Source organism: Penicillium lagena (genome assembly GCF_028827675.1).
Source record: "Penicillium lagena strain IBT 129212 chromosome Unknown utg000003l_segment0_segment0, whole genome shotgun sequence".
NCBI lineage: Eukaryota > Fungi > Ascomycota > Eurotiomycetes > Eurotiales > Aspergillaceae > Penicillium > Penicillium lagena.
In genome coordinates, this window is record NW_026623224.1 from 2,515,866 (window position 1) to 2,531,305 (window position 15,440).

General features: G+C 51.7%; 8 protein-coding genes across 8 annotated transcripts; 4 read left to right on the forward strand and 4 right to left on the reverse strand.

The window, feature by feature from the left end:
• Positions 1 to 35: 35 nt before the first annotated feature.
• N7510_006199 (translation termination factor GTPase eRF3) lies at positions 36 to 2,218 on the forward strand (the record flags this gene model as incomplete). The annotated part of the gene is made up of 2 exons (XM_056978125.1): positions 36 to 536; positions 602 to 2,218. 2 exons carry the CDS (start codon positions 36 to 38, stop codon positions 2,216 to 2,218), a joined length of 2,118 nt encoding a protein of 705 aa, XP_056834157.1.
• Positions 2,219 to 2,616: 398 nt separating this feature from the next.
• N7510_006200 (pre-rRNA-processing TSR2 family protein) lies at positions 2,617 to 4,172 on the reverse strand (the record flags this gene model as incomplete). The annotated part of the gene is made up of 2 exons (XM_056978126.1): positions 2,617 to 3,134; positions 4,142 to 4,172. 2 exons carry the CDS (start codon positions 4,170 to 4,172, stop codon positions 2,617 to 2,619), a joined length of 549 nt encoding a protein of 182 aa, XP_056834158.1.
• A 57-nt stretch (positions 4,173 to 4,229) lies between these two features.
• N7510_006201 (NAD(P)-dependent alcohol dehydrogenase) lies at positions 4,230 to 5,309 on the reverse strand (the record flags this gene model as incomplete). Its single annotated transcript, XM_056978127.1, has 1 exon — positions 4,230 to 5,309. The coding sequence occupies one exon, from the start codon at positions 5,307 to 5,309 to the stop codon at positions 4,230 to 4,232; it is 1,080 nt and encodes a 359-aa protein (XP_056834159.1).
• Positions 5,310 to 7,752: 2,443 nt separating this feature from the next.
• Positions 7,753 to 8,524, reverse strand: N7510_006202 (ThiJ/PfpI; the record flags this gene model as incomplete). The annotated part of the gene is made up of 2 exons (XM_056978128.1): positions 7,753 to 7,877; positions 7,933 to 8,524. The coding sequence occupies 2 exons, from the start codon at positions 8,522 to 8,524 to the stop codon at positions 7,753 to 7,755; spliced, it is 717 nt and encodes a 238-aa protein (XP_056834160.1).
• Positions 8,525 to 9,250: 726 nt separating this feature from the next.
• N7510_006203 (alkene reductase) lies at positions 9,251 to 10,453 on the forward strand (the record flags this gene model as incomplete). Its single annotated transcript, XM_056978129.1, has 1 exon — positions 9,251 to 10,453. The coding sequence occupies one exon, from the start codon at positions 9,251 to 9,253 to the stop codon at positions 10,451 to 10,453; it is 1,203 nt and encodes a 400-aa protein (XP_056834161.1).
• Positions 10,454 to 11,133: 680 nt separating this feature from the next.
• On the forward strand, positions 11,134 to 13,125 carry N7510_006204 (putative transcription factor; the record flags this gene model as incomplete). The annotated part of the gene is made up of 1 exon (XM_056978130.1): positions 11,134 to 13,125. One exon carries the CDS (start codon positions 11,134 to 11,136, stop codon positions 13,123 to 13,125), a length of 1,992 nt encoding a protein of 663 aa, XP_056834162.1.
• A 480-nt stretch (positions 13,126 to 13,605) lies between these two features.
• N7510_006205 (uncharacterized protein) lies at positions 13,606 to 14,262 on the reverse strand (the record flags this gene model as incomplete). Its single annotated transcript, XM_056978131.1, has 1 exon — positions 13,606 to 14,262. The coding sequence occupies one exon, from the start codon at positions 14,260 to 14,262 to the stop codon at positions 13,606 to 13,608; it is 657 nt and encodes a 218-aa protein (XP_056834163.1).
• A 490-nt stretch (positions 14,263 to 14,752) lies between these two features.
• On the forward strand, positions 14,753 to 15,079 carry N7510_006206 (uncharacterized protein; the record flags this gene model as incomplete). The annotated part of the gene is made up of 1 exon (XM_056978132.1): positions 14,753 to 15,079. One exon carries the CDS (start codon positions 14,753 to 14,755, stop codon positions 15,077 to 15,079), a length of 327 nt encoding a protein of 108 aa, XP_056834164.1.
• Between the last annotated feature and the right edge of the window lie 361 nt (positions 15,080 to 15,440).

Sequence of the window (15,440 nt, forward strand, 5' to 3'; positions counted from 1 at the left end):
CACTCTTCGTCCTATCATTCCTTTTGTGTGCCACCATGTCGAACCAGACTCCCGATAACTGGGAGGATGAGCTCTCTCAGCAGACTCAGGGTGTCAACCTGAACGCACAGGGCCGCCCTCAAGCCCAGGCGCCCAGCTTCCAGCCCGGCACCGCTTCTTTCACGCCCGGTGCCTCTGCGTTTGTCCCCGGTCAGCAGTACCAGCAGTACGGTGGCCAGCCCTACGGTGGCCAGCCCTACGCTCAATATGGTCAACAGTATGGTGGATATCCTCAGCAACAAGCCTACGGCCAGTACGGAGCCGCATACAACCAGCAGCCCGGTGGCTACAATCAGTACTACAATCAGCAGCAACAGCAACAACAGCAGCAATACGGTGGCTACAACCAACAGCCTCGTCAGAATGTTCCTGTAGCCGCACCGCAGCAAACTGCCCCAGTTCAGTCCGCTCCCAAACCTGCTTCGAACGCCGCCCCTCCCAAGGCCAAGGTCCTCTCGATTGGCGCTACTTCATCAAGCGCCGCCCCGAAGACGAAGGTCCTTTCTATCGGCACTCCCCCCCCGCCCCTACCGCCAGCACTTCGGGAGCCAACACAGCAAAGGATACCAAGGGTGCGGCGGCCGCGGAGGCTGGTGCTAAAGTGACTGCTAGCAAGGCCATTGACAAGACGGAAAACAAGGCGGACGCGAAGGCTGCTGCCGCTGGTAACTCCTCGCCAGCTCCATCTTCGGGCCGTTCGAGCCCAGGACGTGCCAGCCCCTCTCGAGTTGAAGCGGCCAAGGCTGCTCGTGACGTTGATGCTGTTGCTAAGTCGCAACAGGCGGATGTCGACGAGGCAACGCTGAAGGAAATTTATGGCGAAAAGAGAGAGCATGTCAATGTCGTGTTCATCGGCCACGTCGACGCTGGCAAGTCCACCCTTGGCGGCTCTCTGCTCTACTGCACTGGCATGGTGGATGACCGGACAATGGAGAAGTACAAGAAGGAGGCCAAGGAGGCCGGTCGAGAGACCTGGTACCTCTCCTGGGCGTTGGACTTGACCAACGAGGAGCGTGCCAAGGGTAAGACCGTTGAGGTCGGCCGTGCCTTTTTCAAGGTTCAAGTTCCGTCGCCAGATGGGCCCATTGAACGTCAGTTCTCCATTCTGGACGCCCCCGGCCATAAGTCCTATGTGCCCCACATGATTGGCGGTGCTTCCCAAGCAGATCTTGGTGTCCTGGTTATCTCGTCCCGAAAGGGTGAGTATGAGACTGGTTTTGAGAAGGGTGGCCAGACTCGTGAGCATGCACTTCTTGCGCGGAACTCTGGTGTCGAGAAGCTCGTTCTGGTTGTGAACAAGATGGACGACCCCACTGTGAATTGGAGCAAGGCTCGGTTCGACGAGTGCACGGTCAAGGTCCTGAAATTCCTGGAGGCCCTTGGCTACAAGAAAGCGGACGTTTTCTGTATGCCTATTTCAGCTCAGCGCACTATCGGAATCAAGGACCGAGTGCCCAAGGATCTAGCGCCATGGTATGATGGACCCTCGCTGCTTGAATACCTTACCGACTTCAAACTTCCCGAGCGCAAGGTCAACGCTCCCTTTATGATGCCGATTAGCGCAAAATACCGAGACATGGGTACCATGGCAGAGGGTCGCATCGAATCGGGTGTGATCAAGAAGAACGGCACTTATCTGATGATGCCCAACCGGACGGAGGTCCAGGTTTCCGCTCTGTATGGTGAAACTGAAGACGAGATTTCGACCGCCACCTGCGGTGACCAAGTCCGTCTGCGGCTGCGTGGTGTGGAAGAAGACGATTTCTTCCCTGGCTTCGTTCTTTGCTCGCCGAAGCGCCCTGTCCACTGCGTCTCTGCCTTTGAGGCCAAGATTCGTATCCTGGAGTTGAAGAGCATTCTCTCCGCTGGTTTCAACTGCGTGCTCCACGTCCACTCTGCTATCGAAGAAGTCACATTTGCTGCCCTCCTTCACAAGCTTGAGCCCGGCACCGGCCGCAAGAGCAAGCGCCCACCTCCCTTCGCTAGCAGGGGCCAGACGATCATTGCTCGCCTCGAGGTCACCAGCACCGCTGGTGCAGTCTGCGTTGAGAAGTTCGAGGATTACCAGCAGCTTGGACGATTCACTCTGCGTGACCAGGTACGAGCTTATGTGTCTATCTCTTTTGTGTTTTTACTGACAGCTTTGCTTTCCAGGGACAAACCATTGGTATTGGCATGATCACTAAGCTCATCCACAGCGAGACCGACACCGCCACAGCGTGAGGAATCTGTGGAGCATCCATGGCCCAGCATTCACTTTTCCAACAAAACCATCTCCGAAAAAAAGTCCAATGATATCAGCGTTTGATTTCTCGTCATTTCGTTCAATTTTGCCATGAGACAAGGGCTTTTGGTCACGTAAAGCCGGTGGACATATACCACGGCCCGTCTGAAGCGATGATGATGAATTCTTCTTTCTAAATAGACCTTTGCTCTACCCTTCAAATGAAAGCAGTGGCCATTACCCAGGACACTGTATTTTCTCCATTCTTTATATACACGTAGTTGATTCGGTACTACACATGATGGATATGTATCTATTCTATCCACGACAAGATGAGCTCGAACGTAAAATCCTCAACGCTTCGACTTTCCGACGACCTTAGTAAACCCGTCTTCGTCAACCTCCGGCTCGACCTTCGCCCTCGGCGCCCTCACCAAAGCAGGTGCATCATCCATATCAACATCCATCCCCTCAGCATCATCACTATCCTCCTCATCATCCGTCTCCTGATCCTCATCTCTAGCCTCCACCTTCTTAAACATCTCCGCACCGCCACCAGCCTTCTGCTGACTCTTCTGTTGGTAATTCTCCCACATCTGCCGAATAGGCCCAAACTCGCCGCGCGCCGTCTGCACCTTCATCTCCATGATCTCCGCCGCAACGTTGCCTGCGCTCTCGTCGTCCACCACCACATCGAACTCGTCGTTCATCACCTGGATCAGCACATCCTCCAGGTCCTCGGCGTCTGTCTCCGGCCGCTCGCTGAGCATATCGGAGACCGCACCGCAGAGCCAGTCGCGCTTGTCGCTTGACGTTGGTCCGCCCCAGTTTGATTGCACTGCCAGCGAAAGTGCCGGCCAGCTGTTCAGAGCTAGTGTGATTCCGAGGTCGAGGTAGGAGGAGGCGTTTGTGGCCGCGGGGGTTGGGCGGAGGATGTGGCCATTGTGAGGATCAGCGAGTATGCAGATTGGGAAAAAAAGTTTCTTTCAATCGATCGGCCTGTTCGAAAGGCGAGGGAGGATTTTCGGATTGCAGATGCCCCGCGATACTCGATGGAGAGGATAGTCGGCGTCGCTGGTGTATGAGGAGCGGGATCAATGGTACAAGAGTCTCTTCGGGGGGGAGTATAGAGTGCGCTGGTTCTTCTCGATACGTGCGGTCAATTGACCTGATCTCAAAATTTGGCGATTAGATACGATAAGGTCATGTGATTTCCATAGCGGACCATGCTTTCTTTTGACAGAGCAGTTTCGTGTCATTCGTTGTAGTTATTTATCATGGACACCAAATAAAACCACAAAGAACCCAAAAAGAAACCCCAGACAGAATCCTTGAGAGATGCTGTAAGGCCGGAGAAAAAAAAGAAATTTTGCATCAGCGGGGAGTCGAACCCCGGTCTCATCGTTTCAACCAACCTATTCAGGTAGTTATGGAAGCGAAGAATGATAACCGCTACACTACTAATGCTAGTTATTATGAATTCTTAACCAGAACATCTCTTCAACAATTGAAATTGTCCTAGAAAAAGCTCCTTAACCAAGGAAATCTACGATAGAAACAGAACTGGGGTTCTCTAATTTAGGTCGAAGGAAAAGGATATAACAAGGAACAAGTGGATAACCTAGACTTGACTGAAGAGTTCTAGTGTCACTGTTAATTCGTGGGTTTCTCACAAATGTTGTCGCTACACCACCAGCAGCACGATGTAGACATTCACTTACTGCAGTGCATTATGATCACGTAGCGCCCCAATATCTTGCTGCCAACTAAAGTACTATGGCGGAAGAATATGGATCACCATTTCTGTAGCTTCACGGTTGAGGGGCATTTAACTACTTTTACCTGGATTAGATGTCCTCAAGCTATATATATCTATACTGTCAATGTTGTGATACTTGAAAATCTTCATTCTGGTATCTTTGTTTATATTGTCGTCTCTAAATAACAAACCCAAAATCCAATATTCTCAAAGCCCGATTCCGAATGATTCCATGCTCTGCTCATTCGGATCGCTGACATGCACCACAATCTTCCCCCTCGCACGCCCCGATCGAAGCTTCTCAAAGGCTTTCCCTGCATCACCAAAATCATGCACGCTATCCAGCTGCATCTGAATCGCGCCCTTCGCCAGCCACTCCCCAAGCTGCACAAGCTGCCCCTGATTATTCTTCGCCATCACAACCACGTACTTCCTTCGTCCGCCGCCAAGAAAAGAAGGCCACCCGAGTCGTCCGACGAAGGTCATCAAACCCGACACCCCAACCTGCACAAACGCCCCATCTTCCTTGAGAAAATGATGACACTGGTAATACAGCGCCAAAGGCAAGCCAATATGATCAAGGATACAGTCAAAAACCACCTTTCGCTGCACCAACTTCGCCACCAGATCCGGCTCCGCCGTGTAATCAATCACCTCATCCGCACCCAGACGGAAACACAACTCCATATTCCGCGTCGAGCACGTCGTCGTAACGTGACACCCCATCTGCTTCGCGATCTGAATTGCAAAAACCCCACAACCCCCAGAGCCCCCATTGATAAACACCTTCTCTCCAGCCTTCACGTGCCCCTCCAGACTCTGATACGCCGTCTGGCCCGCGACCGCAACACCAGCCGCATGATCTACCGCAACGCCATCCGGCACAAGCGCAATCTTGTCCGCCGGAATACTGACATACTCCGCCAGCGACCCGAACTGCACCGGCCGCGCAGGACATCCGAAGACCAGTTGGCCCTCTTTGAAATGTTTCGCGTGAGGTCCTGTCGCCGCGACGCGCCCACAAAAATCCATGCCTGGGGTCGCGGGCATGCCGATGACCATTCGTGCTGGCAGGCCCACTTCTGGGAGCTTGTAATCCACGGTATTCAGGGCCGCGGAGAGCACCCGCACCAGGACCTCGTTGCCTTGTGGGGCGGGAGGTGCGCGGGCGCACATGTCTAGGCGCAGGTTCTGTTCGAGGCCGTGAGCTGTGCTCGAGTAGAGCCAGGCTTTCATGGATTCGGGGTGGTACGCAGACATGTCCAAGGGGGGCATTGTTGGGTTCATTTTGGTTGATTTGAAGCCCGTTTTGGGGGGTGCGGGTTCAATGTTCCTTTTTTTAATCTCATGTGGCTCAGTCTGGAAGGTTCGCGCTTTTGAGCGGCTGTGTGATGAATCTTAATTGAGGATCATTTTTGAAGGCATTCCTGTAGGATGGGAGTTCGATTTTTTGGTTGATTATTGGCGGATACTAACGGTGGTCGGTTCAGTGTTGTCGATCCAGGGCACGCTATTGGTGCAATGCTTTTAGGGTTCTCTGACACGGAACAAGACCTATAAATGCTCTCCCATCGTCCCCTCTGGGCTCGGATTTCTTTTATTATAAGGTACATTCTACGCTCTACAGATACATAGTTCTAACGACTAGCAATGGCATGTGTACACCATAAAACCACATACCAAAAAAAAAAAAGAATCGCCTCCGTCCCCACATCTGTCTGACCAAAACTAAAATACAACCGCACAGGGTCCCGCCAGCCTTCCCTACGCGGGTAGAAGGCGTCTAGATGCTGGCTGCCCCACGGGTCTCACGCCGATATGCATCCAGCGTTTCCTCTACTACCGCGGAAGTCCAGTTGACGGGAATCGACTCTGCTTCCGCGCTACTTTGAGTTGTTAGTATGTGTTCCATTCTTGACCGGATGGAAGAAAATCAAAAGAATCAGTCCCATGTCATCCGTAGGCATTTAGGGTATACATGTCTCATTAAATGGCATTTATATCTGTTCTCAAGTCAGCAATGCAACATGTTATAGTTACTTACCTTACTCTTCTTCGATGTCCTCACCAGGCACACCACCCCTCTCGAGGCGGCTGTGGACGTCGCTGAATGAAGCCCTCTGGGTTTGATGGCCGACACCCAACTCCAGGATCGTAGACCGGGTCGAAGTAAGGGTTCTGCACGTCAACCGGAGTGTTGAAGTAGGTAGTCACATTCGTGAGAGCCCTGCCACTCGCTTCCCTCATATCCCTGCAGGGGTCCCTCCTGGGGACGGGCGGGGGCTTATTGCCAACGTCCTCGTTGGAAGTTCATAGAGACGATCCTGCCGATTATACAGAGCAACATAAGCCAATCAGCGAAATACACAGGTTCCGAACTATTCCCTTCAAGCAGGCCCTTTAATTATATTCCAGCCCTTTGCCTATCTCTTCCGTCTACCTTCTCGTCGCTTAAGACGTCGGGGAAGAAGCGTATTTTGGTGGCGGTAATTCATCGACCAGGTCAAATGGGTTATCGGTATTACCGACCATCAACCCCAGCACGGCGGCGAAAAACAATCGGCAGCCATACCAATAGCGTGGACCGCGCACATAAAAAACAAGTTCGAATGTCTTCCGGAGATGTGCCTTTTGCTTTGAGTCTAGTTGAAAGCCCCGGGCTTGCTCACAACATAAACACTCCACCGTACAATGGCCAGCGGCGAATTTTCGGTCTGTCATGGTTTGGCGATTTGAGCAGCATCCGCAGCCTCTTCCACAACATCCTCCCCTTCCAGCACAGTCATTAGCAAGCACTTGATGCATATACCATTTCGGGTGCGAGCGCCACAAGTCGAACCCTCGAGTCATCGGGCAGTCCTGATGTGAACTCCGAATCTCCCACCAACGCCGTTCCAAAAGCCAGTACTGCTTTGCAAACTTTGAAATCTTCCCTTGTAAGTCTTGAACGAGAGCCAGGTTGCGGTTGTGGTTGCCTTCCTCGATGGTTTCCCCGACAAGCCTGCTGAGCTTTTCTCTGAGGGCCATCTCGCGTTGAGTACATTCGCGAAGTAAGAATTCAATCTCAAGCAGGCTGGGAAAATCAATCTTATTTCGATATTCCCACCAGTGACAATACCGATATGTCTGAAGAGAATGGATATTTCCGGATTTTTCTAGATCAATCTCGGTAGACGTTTTGACCATGTCAGACGTTTTGACCCTGTCTAAGTCCGGCTCATCGTCTCGGAGCAAACGTCTGGCAATGAAAATCGTACACCAGAGCAATATAAGTCCCATATACCAGAACAACATCCTTCCCATCAAACCGCGCTTGATTATTCTGGACCCACAAGTTGTTCAATGATTATCGCTGACAAGGGTGGTATCTTGACTGACTGAATGTGATTTCGATGGGGGTATTTGAGGTGCGATTGAGCAGAGTGAGTAGGGGTTGCGAAGTTAACCAGTAAATATGATGTCAGCCCTCATTCGTCTCGCACCCGAATAGGAATGGAACCCTGTTGGGCGTGGAACTTAGCCTGAGCTAGAAAACCAAGAATATGAATTAATACTATCTAGGATTCTAATAGGAAAAGAGTACCATGGGTGATCGCCACTGGTTCTTTTACTAGAGAAAAATCCGACTTAAAGCTCGCATTATTAATTCAAGTCAATTAACTTAAGGACAGATGACTCAGAGCTAAGGTATCATGAAAATATGAACATTTCTTTTAGTCCTTCACCTCCCCTAAAGCTTTTCAAAAACTTCAACGGCCGCCTTTGCGGTGGAAAGTGCGCTAGCAGGGTTTTGGCCAGTCACCAGGCGACCATCAACAACATGGAAATCATCCCAGATACCAGCAGAACGTTCATCTAAACCAATATCAGTAAAGATAGACCAGGACTGAAGAGAGATGGATTGACTTACAGGTAGCACCCAACCGCTGAGCGACTTCATCCACCATCTCAGCCCCCAGAGCCCTCAATTCACCCATAATACCCATGGTATTCTCCGCCTCCGAAGTAAACCCAGTGAGCCTCTTGCCCTTGATAAGCGGCTCTCCAGTAGCAGTGTCAAGCAAATTGGCAAAGATAGCTGGGCCATGGCAAACAGATGCCACAACGCCGCCATTAGCCCAAACCTGCTCGGCGATCCTCTGCAGCGCGCTGGCAGTGGGATAGTCGATGAGCGCGGCGTGGCCAGCGGAGGCATAGAACAGGCCGTACTTCGATCCGTCGAGGTCAGCTGCTTTGGTCATGTTGTCGAGCTTCTTCCGGAAGTCGCTGTTCGTGTCATTCCAGATCTCCAGGTCTTCGCCGTTAAGGAAGTCTGGCTGTTGAGAGAGCCAGTCCGGCGTGTAGCTGCCTGTCTCAGATGACAGGTCTACTTCGAAGCCGGCAGCGACTAGGACTTTGTAGGGGTGCAGGGCTTCGCTGATGAAGAGGCCGGTTGTTTCTTTGCCATTGAATAGCGTGGCGTTGGCTGAGGTGATGGATATGAGAGCTCGGCGGGCAGGCATTTTGCTGGCGTTGATTGAGAATGTATAGTGAAGTTAATGGAGATTTAGGCTTGTTGTGCTGAGATGAATCTCTCTTTTTGCTGTTGCTTTGCTGCTGTTGTTGTTCTGGATATTATCGGGGGCATGAGCACCTTTTTATATTCCAACCTGGAATCAGTGATAATGAGCGCATTCCTGCATAGAGCGTGTGATTCCAGGTGACTGCTACGTGGTGGCTGTTTCCAACCACCTAGACTCCGGCTCCTAGTCTCTGAAACTTGGACTGCATACAACTGGACCGGGTCCGACTCCTTGACTCCGTCACCAATCCTCCGAAACTCCTAGACTCCGTCGCCAAACACTCCTAAACTCCTAGACTCCGCGACACCGAGACTCATCAGTTAGGAGGGATCAGCGGGACGGAGTTCCGGAGTCGCGGATTTGTGGGGCTGAAAAGGGCTGAAGTCCTCGCGGGTAGCCTATCACACTCCTCCCATGGGTGTCTGACTCCGGAACTCCTTAAGTGAATGGTATCATTCCATGAAAAACACATTATTGACAATCAGGATTTGTAACTAGCTGGAGACATATTTGGATATATAAATGCGATTCTTTGAGCATATTAGGATTTTACGACTCCAAGTGAACGACGTCTTTGGATTAAACCCTACTGCGCAATATACATACCTGGCCAGAAGTCGCGGTCCTTTCATATATTTCCCAGCAATAATTCACACACAAGTCAACATGAATCCGAATGCAGACAACTACGTACCCTCAGAGTCCAGGCTCTTCAAGCCGTTAAAAGTTGGCCACTTCACGCTACAAAATCGCATCGTCTTCCCTCCTTTGACTCGCCTCCGCAGCGACGACGGCCATGTTCCTCTGCCGCTTATGCAGAAATACTACGCCGACCGTGGCTCCTCACCCGGGACGCTAGTTATTTCAGAAGCCACAGCGATTTCACACCTTGAAGAGGGCAATTGGAATAACCCCGGATTCGTCAGCGATATGCAAACCGAAGCCTGGCGCAACATCATCGATGCGGTCCACGCCAATGGGTCCTTCTTCTTCCAGCAGATCTGGGCTATGGGACGGGCATCTCAGCCCGACTTACTGGCAGCACGAGGGTTCCCCTACCGATCCAGCAGTGCTGTGGCCATGAAGGGCTCTGCAATTGTACCCAGAGCTATGACGGAAGACGAGATCTTGGAGACTATCCAAGAGTTTGCCAGCACAGCAAAGCGGGCGGTTTCGGCTGGCGCTGATGGCGTTGAGATACACTCTGCCCACGGTTATCTACTCGATCAGTTCCTCACGGCCGGTGTTAACCAGCGCACTGATAAATGGGGTGGCTCCATCGAGAACCGAGCTCGGCTAACTCTAGAAGTTGTCAAGGCTGTCGTCGGAGCTATTGGTGGCGAAAGGGTGGCTATCCGGTTTTCTCCATATGCTGGTTTCCAAGGGTCCGAGAAGACCGATTTTCTTGAACTGTACACGTACCTCATCACGGAGCTCAAGAAGATGAATGTGAAGTTTGCGTACCTGTCTCTTGTCGAGGCAACTGGGGACCCCGGAGCCTTGATTTGGAACGACAAGAAGATTCATCAGGACAAGACACTGGACTTCATCCTCGAGGAATGGAACAACCTATCACCCGTTATCGTTGCAGGTGGCTACCAGCCAAATACCGCAGCCTGGGCAGTCGAGAATCGTTACAAAAAGTGGGACGTCATGATCGCTTTTGGTCGCCATTTCATCGCCAATCCGGACTTGGTCTTCAGGATTAAGAATGGGATCCCTCTGGCAAAGTACAACAGATCGACTTTCTACAGCAACAAGCAATGGTTGGGCTATAATGACTATCCATTTAGCCAGGAATTTATGGAGGCACACCCACATGCTGTGCATCCAATGATTGAGCAGAAGCAAGAGGCGGTTGTCGCATAGTTAGTAGGATTTGTTGTTTACTCACGTTGATCCCGGAAACCCTTGGCTTTATATATTGATAGATTTCCAGAGAGCTTAGAACAGTGTCTTGAACCATTAGAATCAATAATCTGGTCTCTACTTTTGATCCAAGTTGATGAATCTCATATCTATAACAATCACGTGAGTACCATTGCTCGGTCGGCATTGGCCCGTCGGTCGGGTTCTAGCCCGAGTGGAATCCATCGGTCTTACACGTCTCCCCACCACTCGTCTGAGCATGATTTGCTGGCACATGGCCTATTGACCCCGAATTGAGGGCTACTGCAATCGATATTTATTGATCTGCCATGCATGCACCGGCGCGAAACAGGATAGGCTCGGCGAAGGCAAGCCCTTCTATCAAACCCCTGCGGAAACAAGTGCCACGCGCCTGCGACTGGTGTCGCGCGAGAAGGGCCAAGTGTGACAATGAACGCCCATGTAGAGCCTGTATTCGAAGGAATGAGCCGTGCCTGCAGAGTGGGTCGGATGAGCCCAGAACCCTACCACAGGCGATGAGGTATGGAATATCACTCGAAATAGTGTATATTTCCATCATCTAATGGTATCATTACAGAGAGGTAGAAAGGCTAAAAGGGCACATTAACCAAATCGAAGATGAATTGCTCTGGTACAGAACTCAGTACCCGTCGAGCTCCATGGCCAGCTCGTTGCGGACGCCCAGTTCTCCTGGACAGACCTCGTTGCCAGGTCTAGCATGGTCGTCCAGTCGCACCAGCCATTCGCCCCCAGACATAAACAGCTCGCAAAGACAAGCAGAAAGGGACTGCAATCGACGCAGCCCTTGGGAGGGCATCGAGATCGGCACTGCTCGCTCTCCAAACTCGTCATGGTATGGGCCGTCGTCGCTCTTTCATTTTATCGGGCGCATGAATAGTTACTTGGGTGGAATCCTCCAGCAGACCCAGATGTCCAATCAAATGGTTCTTCATGGCTCCGCAACCACACTACTAAACGGTACCACCGATAAAAATCCGGACGACGACTTCGATCAGCAAGTCGCCCTTTCCGCTGGGGTCCCCTTCGCGGCAACGGAATTCCTGAGTCCAACACAAGAAGAGTACTTCCTCGATTTGTTTTGGAAATCTTACCATACATGTCTATTTCCTATCATCAATGAATCCGAATTCATGGACCACTATCGATCACTGTGGACAGCATCTGGAGACACAAGAAGGCCTTCTGCGCTCGTTGACATTGTGATTGCCATGTGCATGCAGTATGGTATTTCACAGGTATCCCCTCAGCGACAAAAGCCCATCATCGATGGAGACGCCAGTGTCGCCGGCCGTCGGTACTTCCAACGCTGTCAGCAGCTAGTTACCTACCAGCTTGAAAGCCCCACAATCTCGACGGTACAATCTCTCATCTTGTGCTCCATATACTTATGCAACGGATCTTTCCAAAACATGTCAGCTTCCTGGTGTGGCACAGCCGCTAGAGCAGCTTATGCCGCCGGGCTCCATGTTGCGCCCTCGGACGCAGTACCGACACCGGAACGCGAGCTGAGGAAGCGTTTGTGGTGGGCTCTTTATGAGCTTGACGCCAAAATTGGCATAAAACTAGGTCGACCGTTTCTTCTCTACCGCTCTCCTGCCGAGCCCGGGCTTCCAGACGACCAGCCTGAAGCCGCGAAGCAGTCCGGGTCTCATTTGGCTCATTTGGGCGAAAACAAAACTTGGCTCAGTTTTCACCTATACAACGCGAAGCTGTTCATTGCTGCGCGGGAGATTCACGAGGCATTTTACGCACGGGATGTGAACATTCTCCAAGGACAGTCCATCTGGGATGACCCCCAGGCCCTAGAATCTCATGCCGAGTTCTTGCAGCTGCATGCAAGAAGCCTAGACCAATGGGTAGATGAACTACCCCGTGTTCTCAAAACAAGCAGACAAGAAGATGGCATCCCCTTCTCCACAGATGGAACCAAACTGGATATCGAGCCATTTGCGCCGGTATGGCTCCAGCGTCAACGCCTAAACCTGGAGCTGATGTATCACAATCTTTGTACTAACATCTATCGACCCTTTATCTCCTTTGTCCCGGGACCAACTTCAAGTTTGGCCGAGAAGTTGGCCACGAAATGCGCTCTCCATGCTATGGCACTCACCAACATAATGCATCAAACGCTGTCATCAACAAGTATTTTGACTGGTTGGCATGAGGCTTTCCAATGGCAGTGGAATGCATCCATGACAATTGTTGGCTTTGTACTAGCTTATCCGCGTGGTGCGCTGACACCCGAAGCCATCAAAGCAGTAGACCTGTCTATAACTGTCTGCGAAATATTTGGAGAGCGCTTCTCCGTTGCGACCAGCGCTGCCATGATCTTACGGAGTCTCGGCCCCAAGATCAACTTTCTGCTGCAGTATCATTCGGAAACACACACCGCAATACAGGATGATCATATTGAGCAGGGAAATGCCACCCATGGTTTAATCAAGCCGGCAGCTAACACAGAATGGCTTGATAATATCATGGCTGGGACTCCTGGGCTTGATGCTTCTTTCATGGTGCCGATGCAAGACGTGTTTCAGATGGCTTATTCGATTGAGCAGTGGAGTGCCTTGGATGACCTATTGCCAAATATGGAAGGCGACCTGTGGAGCTTGCAGGGCTTAGGGGGCTGATGAAACTACTAGTAGTGAATATGCGCGAAGGGCTTTCCCTGCCTTTCTTTCTGCCTGTGCAGGACCGATCTCAGCATGATAGCTACGTACGTATGGCATGGTTGCCGCGCGAGTACTATGGATGACCTACTCGCCTCTTTTTTAGCACCCAAACGAACCGTTCGAATGGTTGTGGAGTAAAGTAATAATAAAAATCTTGATGTGTCACTGATATTCATGCTACTGTACCTCGATTCATAGACTCTAGACATGCGGTTTGGTTATTTGGTCCTAGACATATGGGTTTGATATGGAATGAAGAATCACTGGAGTCATCGTGCATGACAGTTGGTCAGTTGAGAGTACCTGTTATTATCTTGACCGTCGGAGTGTTCTGGGTTTAAGCAGCAAGGGCATGACGTGGTCTACCACTTGAACAAAAGCAACATCTGGTTGCGTTCATGTCAGTGTTGTCATGGCCGATATTGGGTGATCATGGTGCTACATTCTCTGTTGCTTCGTGGAAAGAGAAAGCTGTACTGGGTTGGTTAGATATGAGTAGGTTAATTCGTTAGCACGCGAAGCCATGTGCCGGTAAGACCAGCACAAGTATAGTAGGCATCTTATGCTGGGCCCAAGAGGTAGAAGATAATACAACCAAGAAGGCAACTCCGGAGAGGTTCGGGGATTGTTGACATGGCATGTACCCGGGTGGAACGCCACAATCTCATGCACACGTTCAGTGGAGCAAGCAGCGCAATGCGAGGGCCCGCCTCGATGCGGACACGGTCCACCGATGTGCATGCATTGCAGCCTTTGGTCTTTCGGGTAGCAAGCCTTGATATGCACGGATCTCTCTAGGCCGAACGGACAGGGAAGTGGTTGTTGCATTAGCTGCAGATGGAAGCGCACCCCGGCCACGGGGTTCCATTGGACGACGCGCTCTGCTGCCTCCTCAGACGTTTCTTCCGGCCGTCCAATCCGTGGCCGCTGACCAGATACGGGGCGGCGGGCCCTCTCAACTGTCGAATCCCCCAAGGTGAATGTGTCGCCCACCATTTGTCGCCTAGCACCAGCATGTGCGTAAATGGGTGCGGGAGTGTCCGTCAACTTGGAGATCACGGGACCTGACGAGCCCGGCGCTGTGGAAAAGTGCATGCGGGTCTGAAAATTCAATTTCAACGTTGAAGCACGCTGTTCCGAAGGACATGGGGCGACAAAATGACCATAAAGTGGCACCGAATCGTCTGAAATGACCCAAAACAACGCACCGTAAGGCACGAACCATGCCAGTGATCTCCTATTGTTTTCGGACAGATATTGGGTACCTGGGTCAAAGATTGGTACACCAAAGGCAGGCTAGGGGATTTCGGCCGTAAGACAGGGGGCCGAGAGGCAAAAAGGCAGGGGGGGCTTGGAGAGGCCATTCGAGGGCTTCAGTGCTGATGCGACTAGTTCGCCGCATGAAAGAACCGATCCTCCTAGCAATTGCGCCCCATCGAGGCTGCTGGCCATCGTTGACCAGGGATATTGAGTTGGCCATGTCATGGATCGTCTGTATCGTTCCAAGCCGCGGACGTAATGGGGCAGCAAACCCGACGATCTAGTGCCCGATTGATGAGTCCGTCCCTACAAAAGTCGAACACGGATGCACTGTCAACCCATCCCGGACAAAGATCAATGTCCGTTGATTCTCGCGGATGGAAATAGCATCTGGGTCTCTTGGTGGAGCCAGTCTGATAGTCGCGCTTTATGTCCTCTCGTTCTCGGATCCATCCCAGTCAAGTCCCGGATGCCAGGTCTTGACATGGAGGACCAAAAGCAACGCGCCACGTCAGAGTCCCTGAGCTCTGGGTGCAGCTGCATGCGGTTGAGCAGGATGTGGAAGGAGTCACGATTCTTGCCGGCGAGGAACGCCGCGCAGCAAGGAGATCCTATCATTTCCGTAGGCGATGACGATGAACCATACACATGAGCGGGAACAGATGCAGGATCCCTCCTCTGCAGGCGCAAGTGATCAGCTGAACGAAAATGGATCTATCTCGCTCGGATTGTATTTGGGCCGGGCGAGACAAGAGTCAATTCGGTGGCTCATGTTGACGAATAGGGTAAGTGCCGATGATGGGAGACTCGGTGACGCGACAATTGCCACTCGCGTGGCAATCCATTGGCTCAGACGCGACGCGGAAGGGTGTGGTAGGTGCTGGAACGAGGATCATAGCTGAATTCTGATACCCCTGCGAATTCCAAGCTCGGCAAAGGAAAGTGGGTGTGAGGGGATCAACAAGGATGGTCGCAGCGCCGTACACAGAGATCAAGGCAGTACGTCCGGTGAG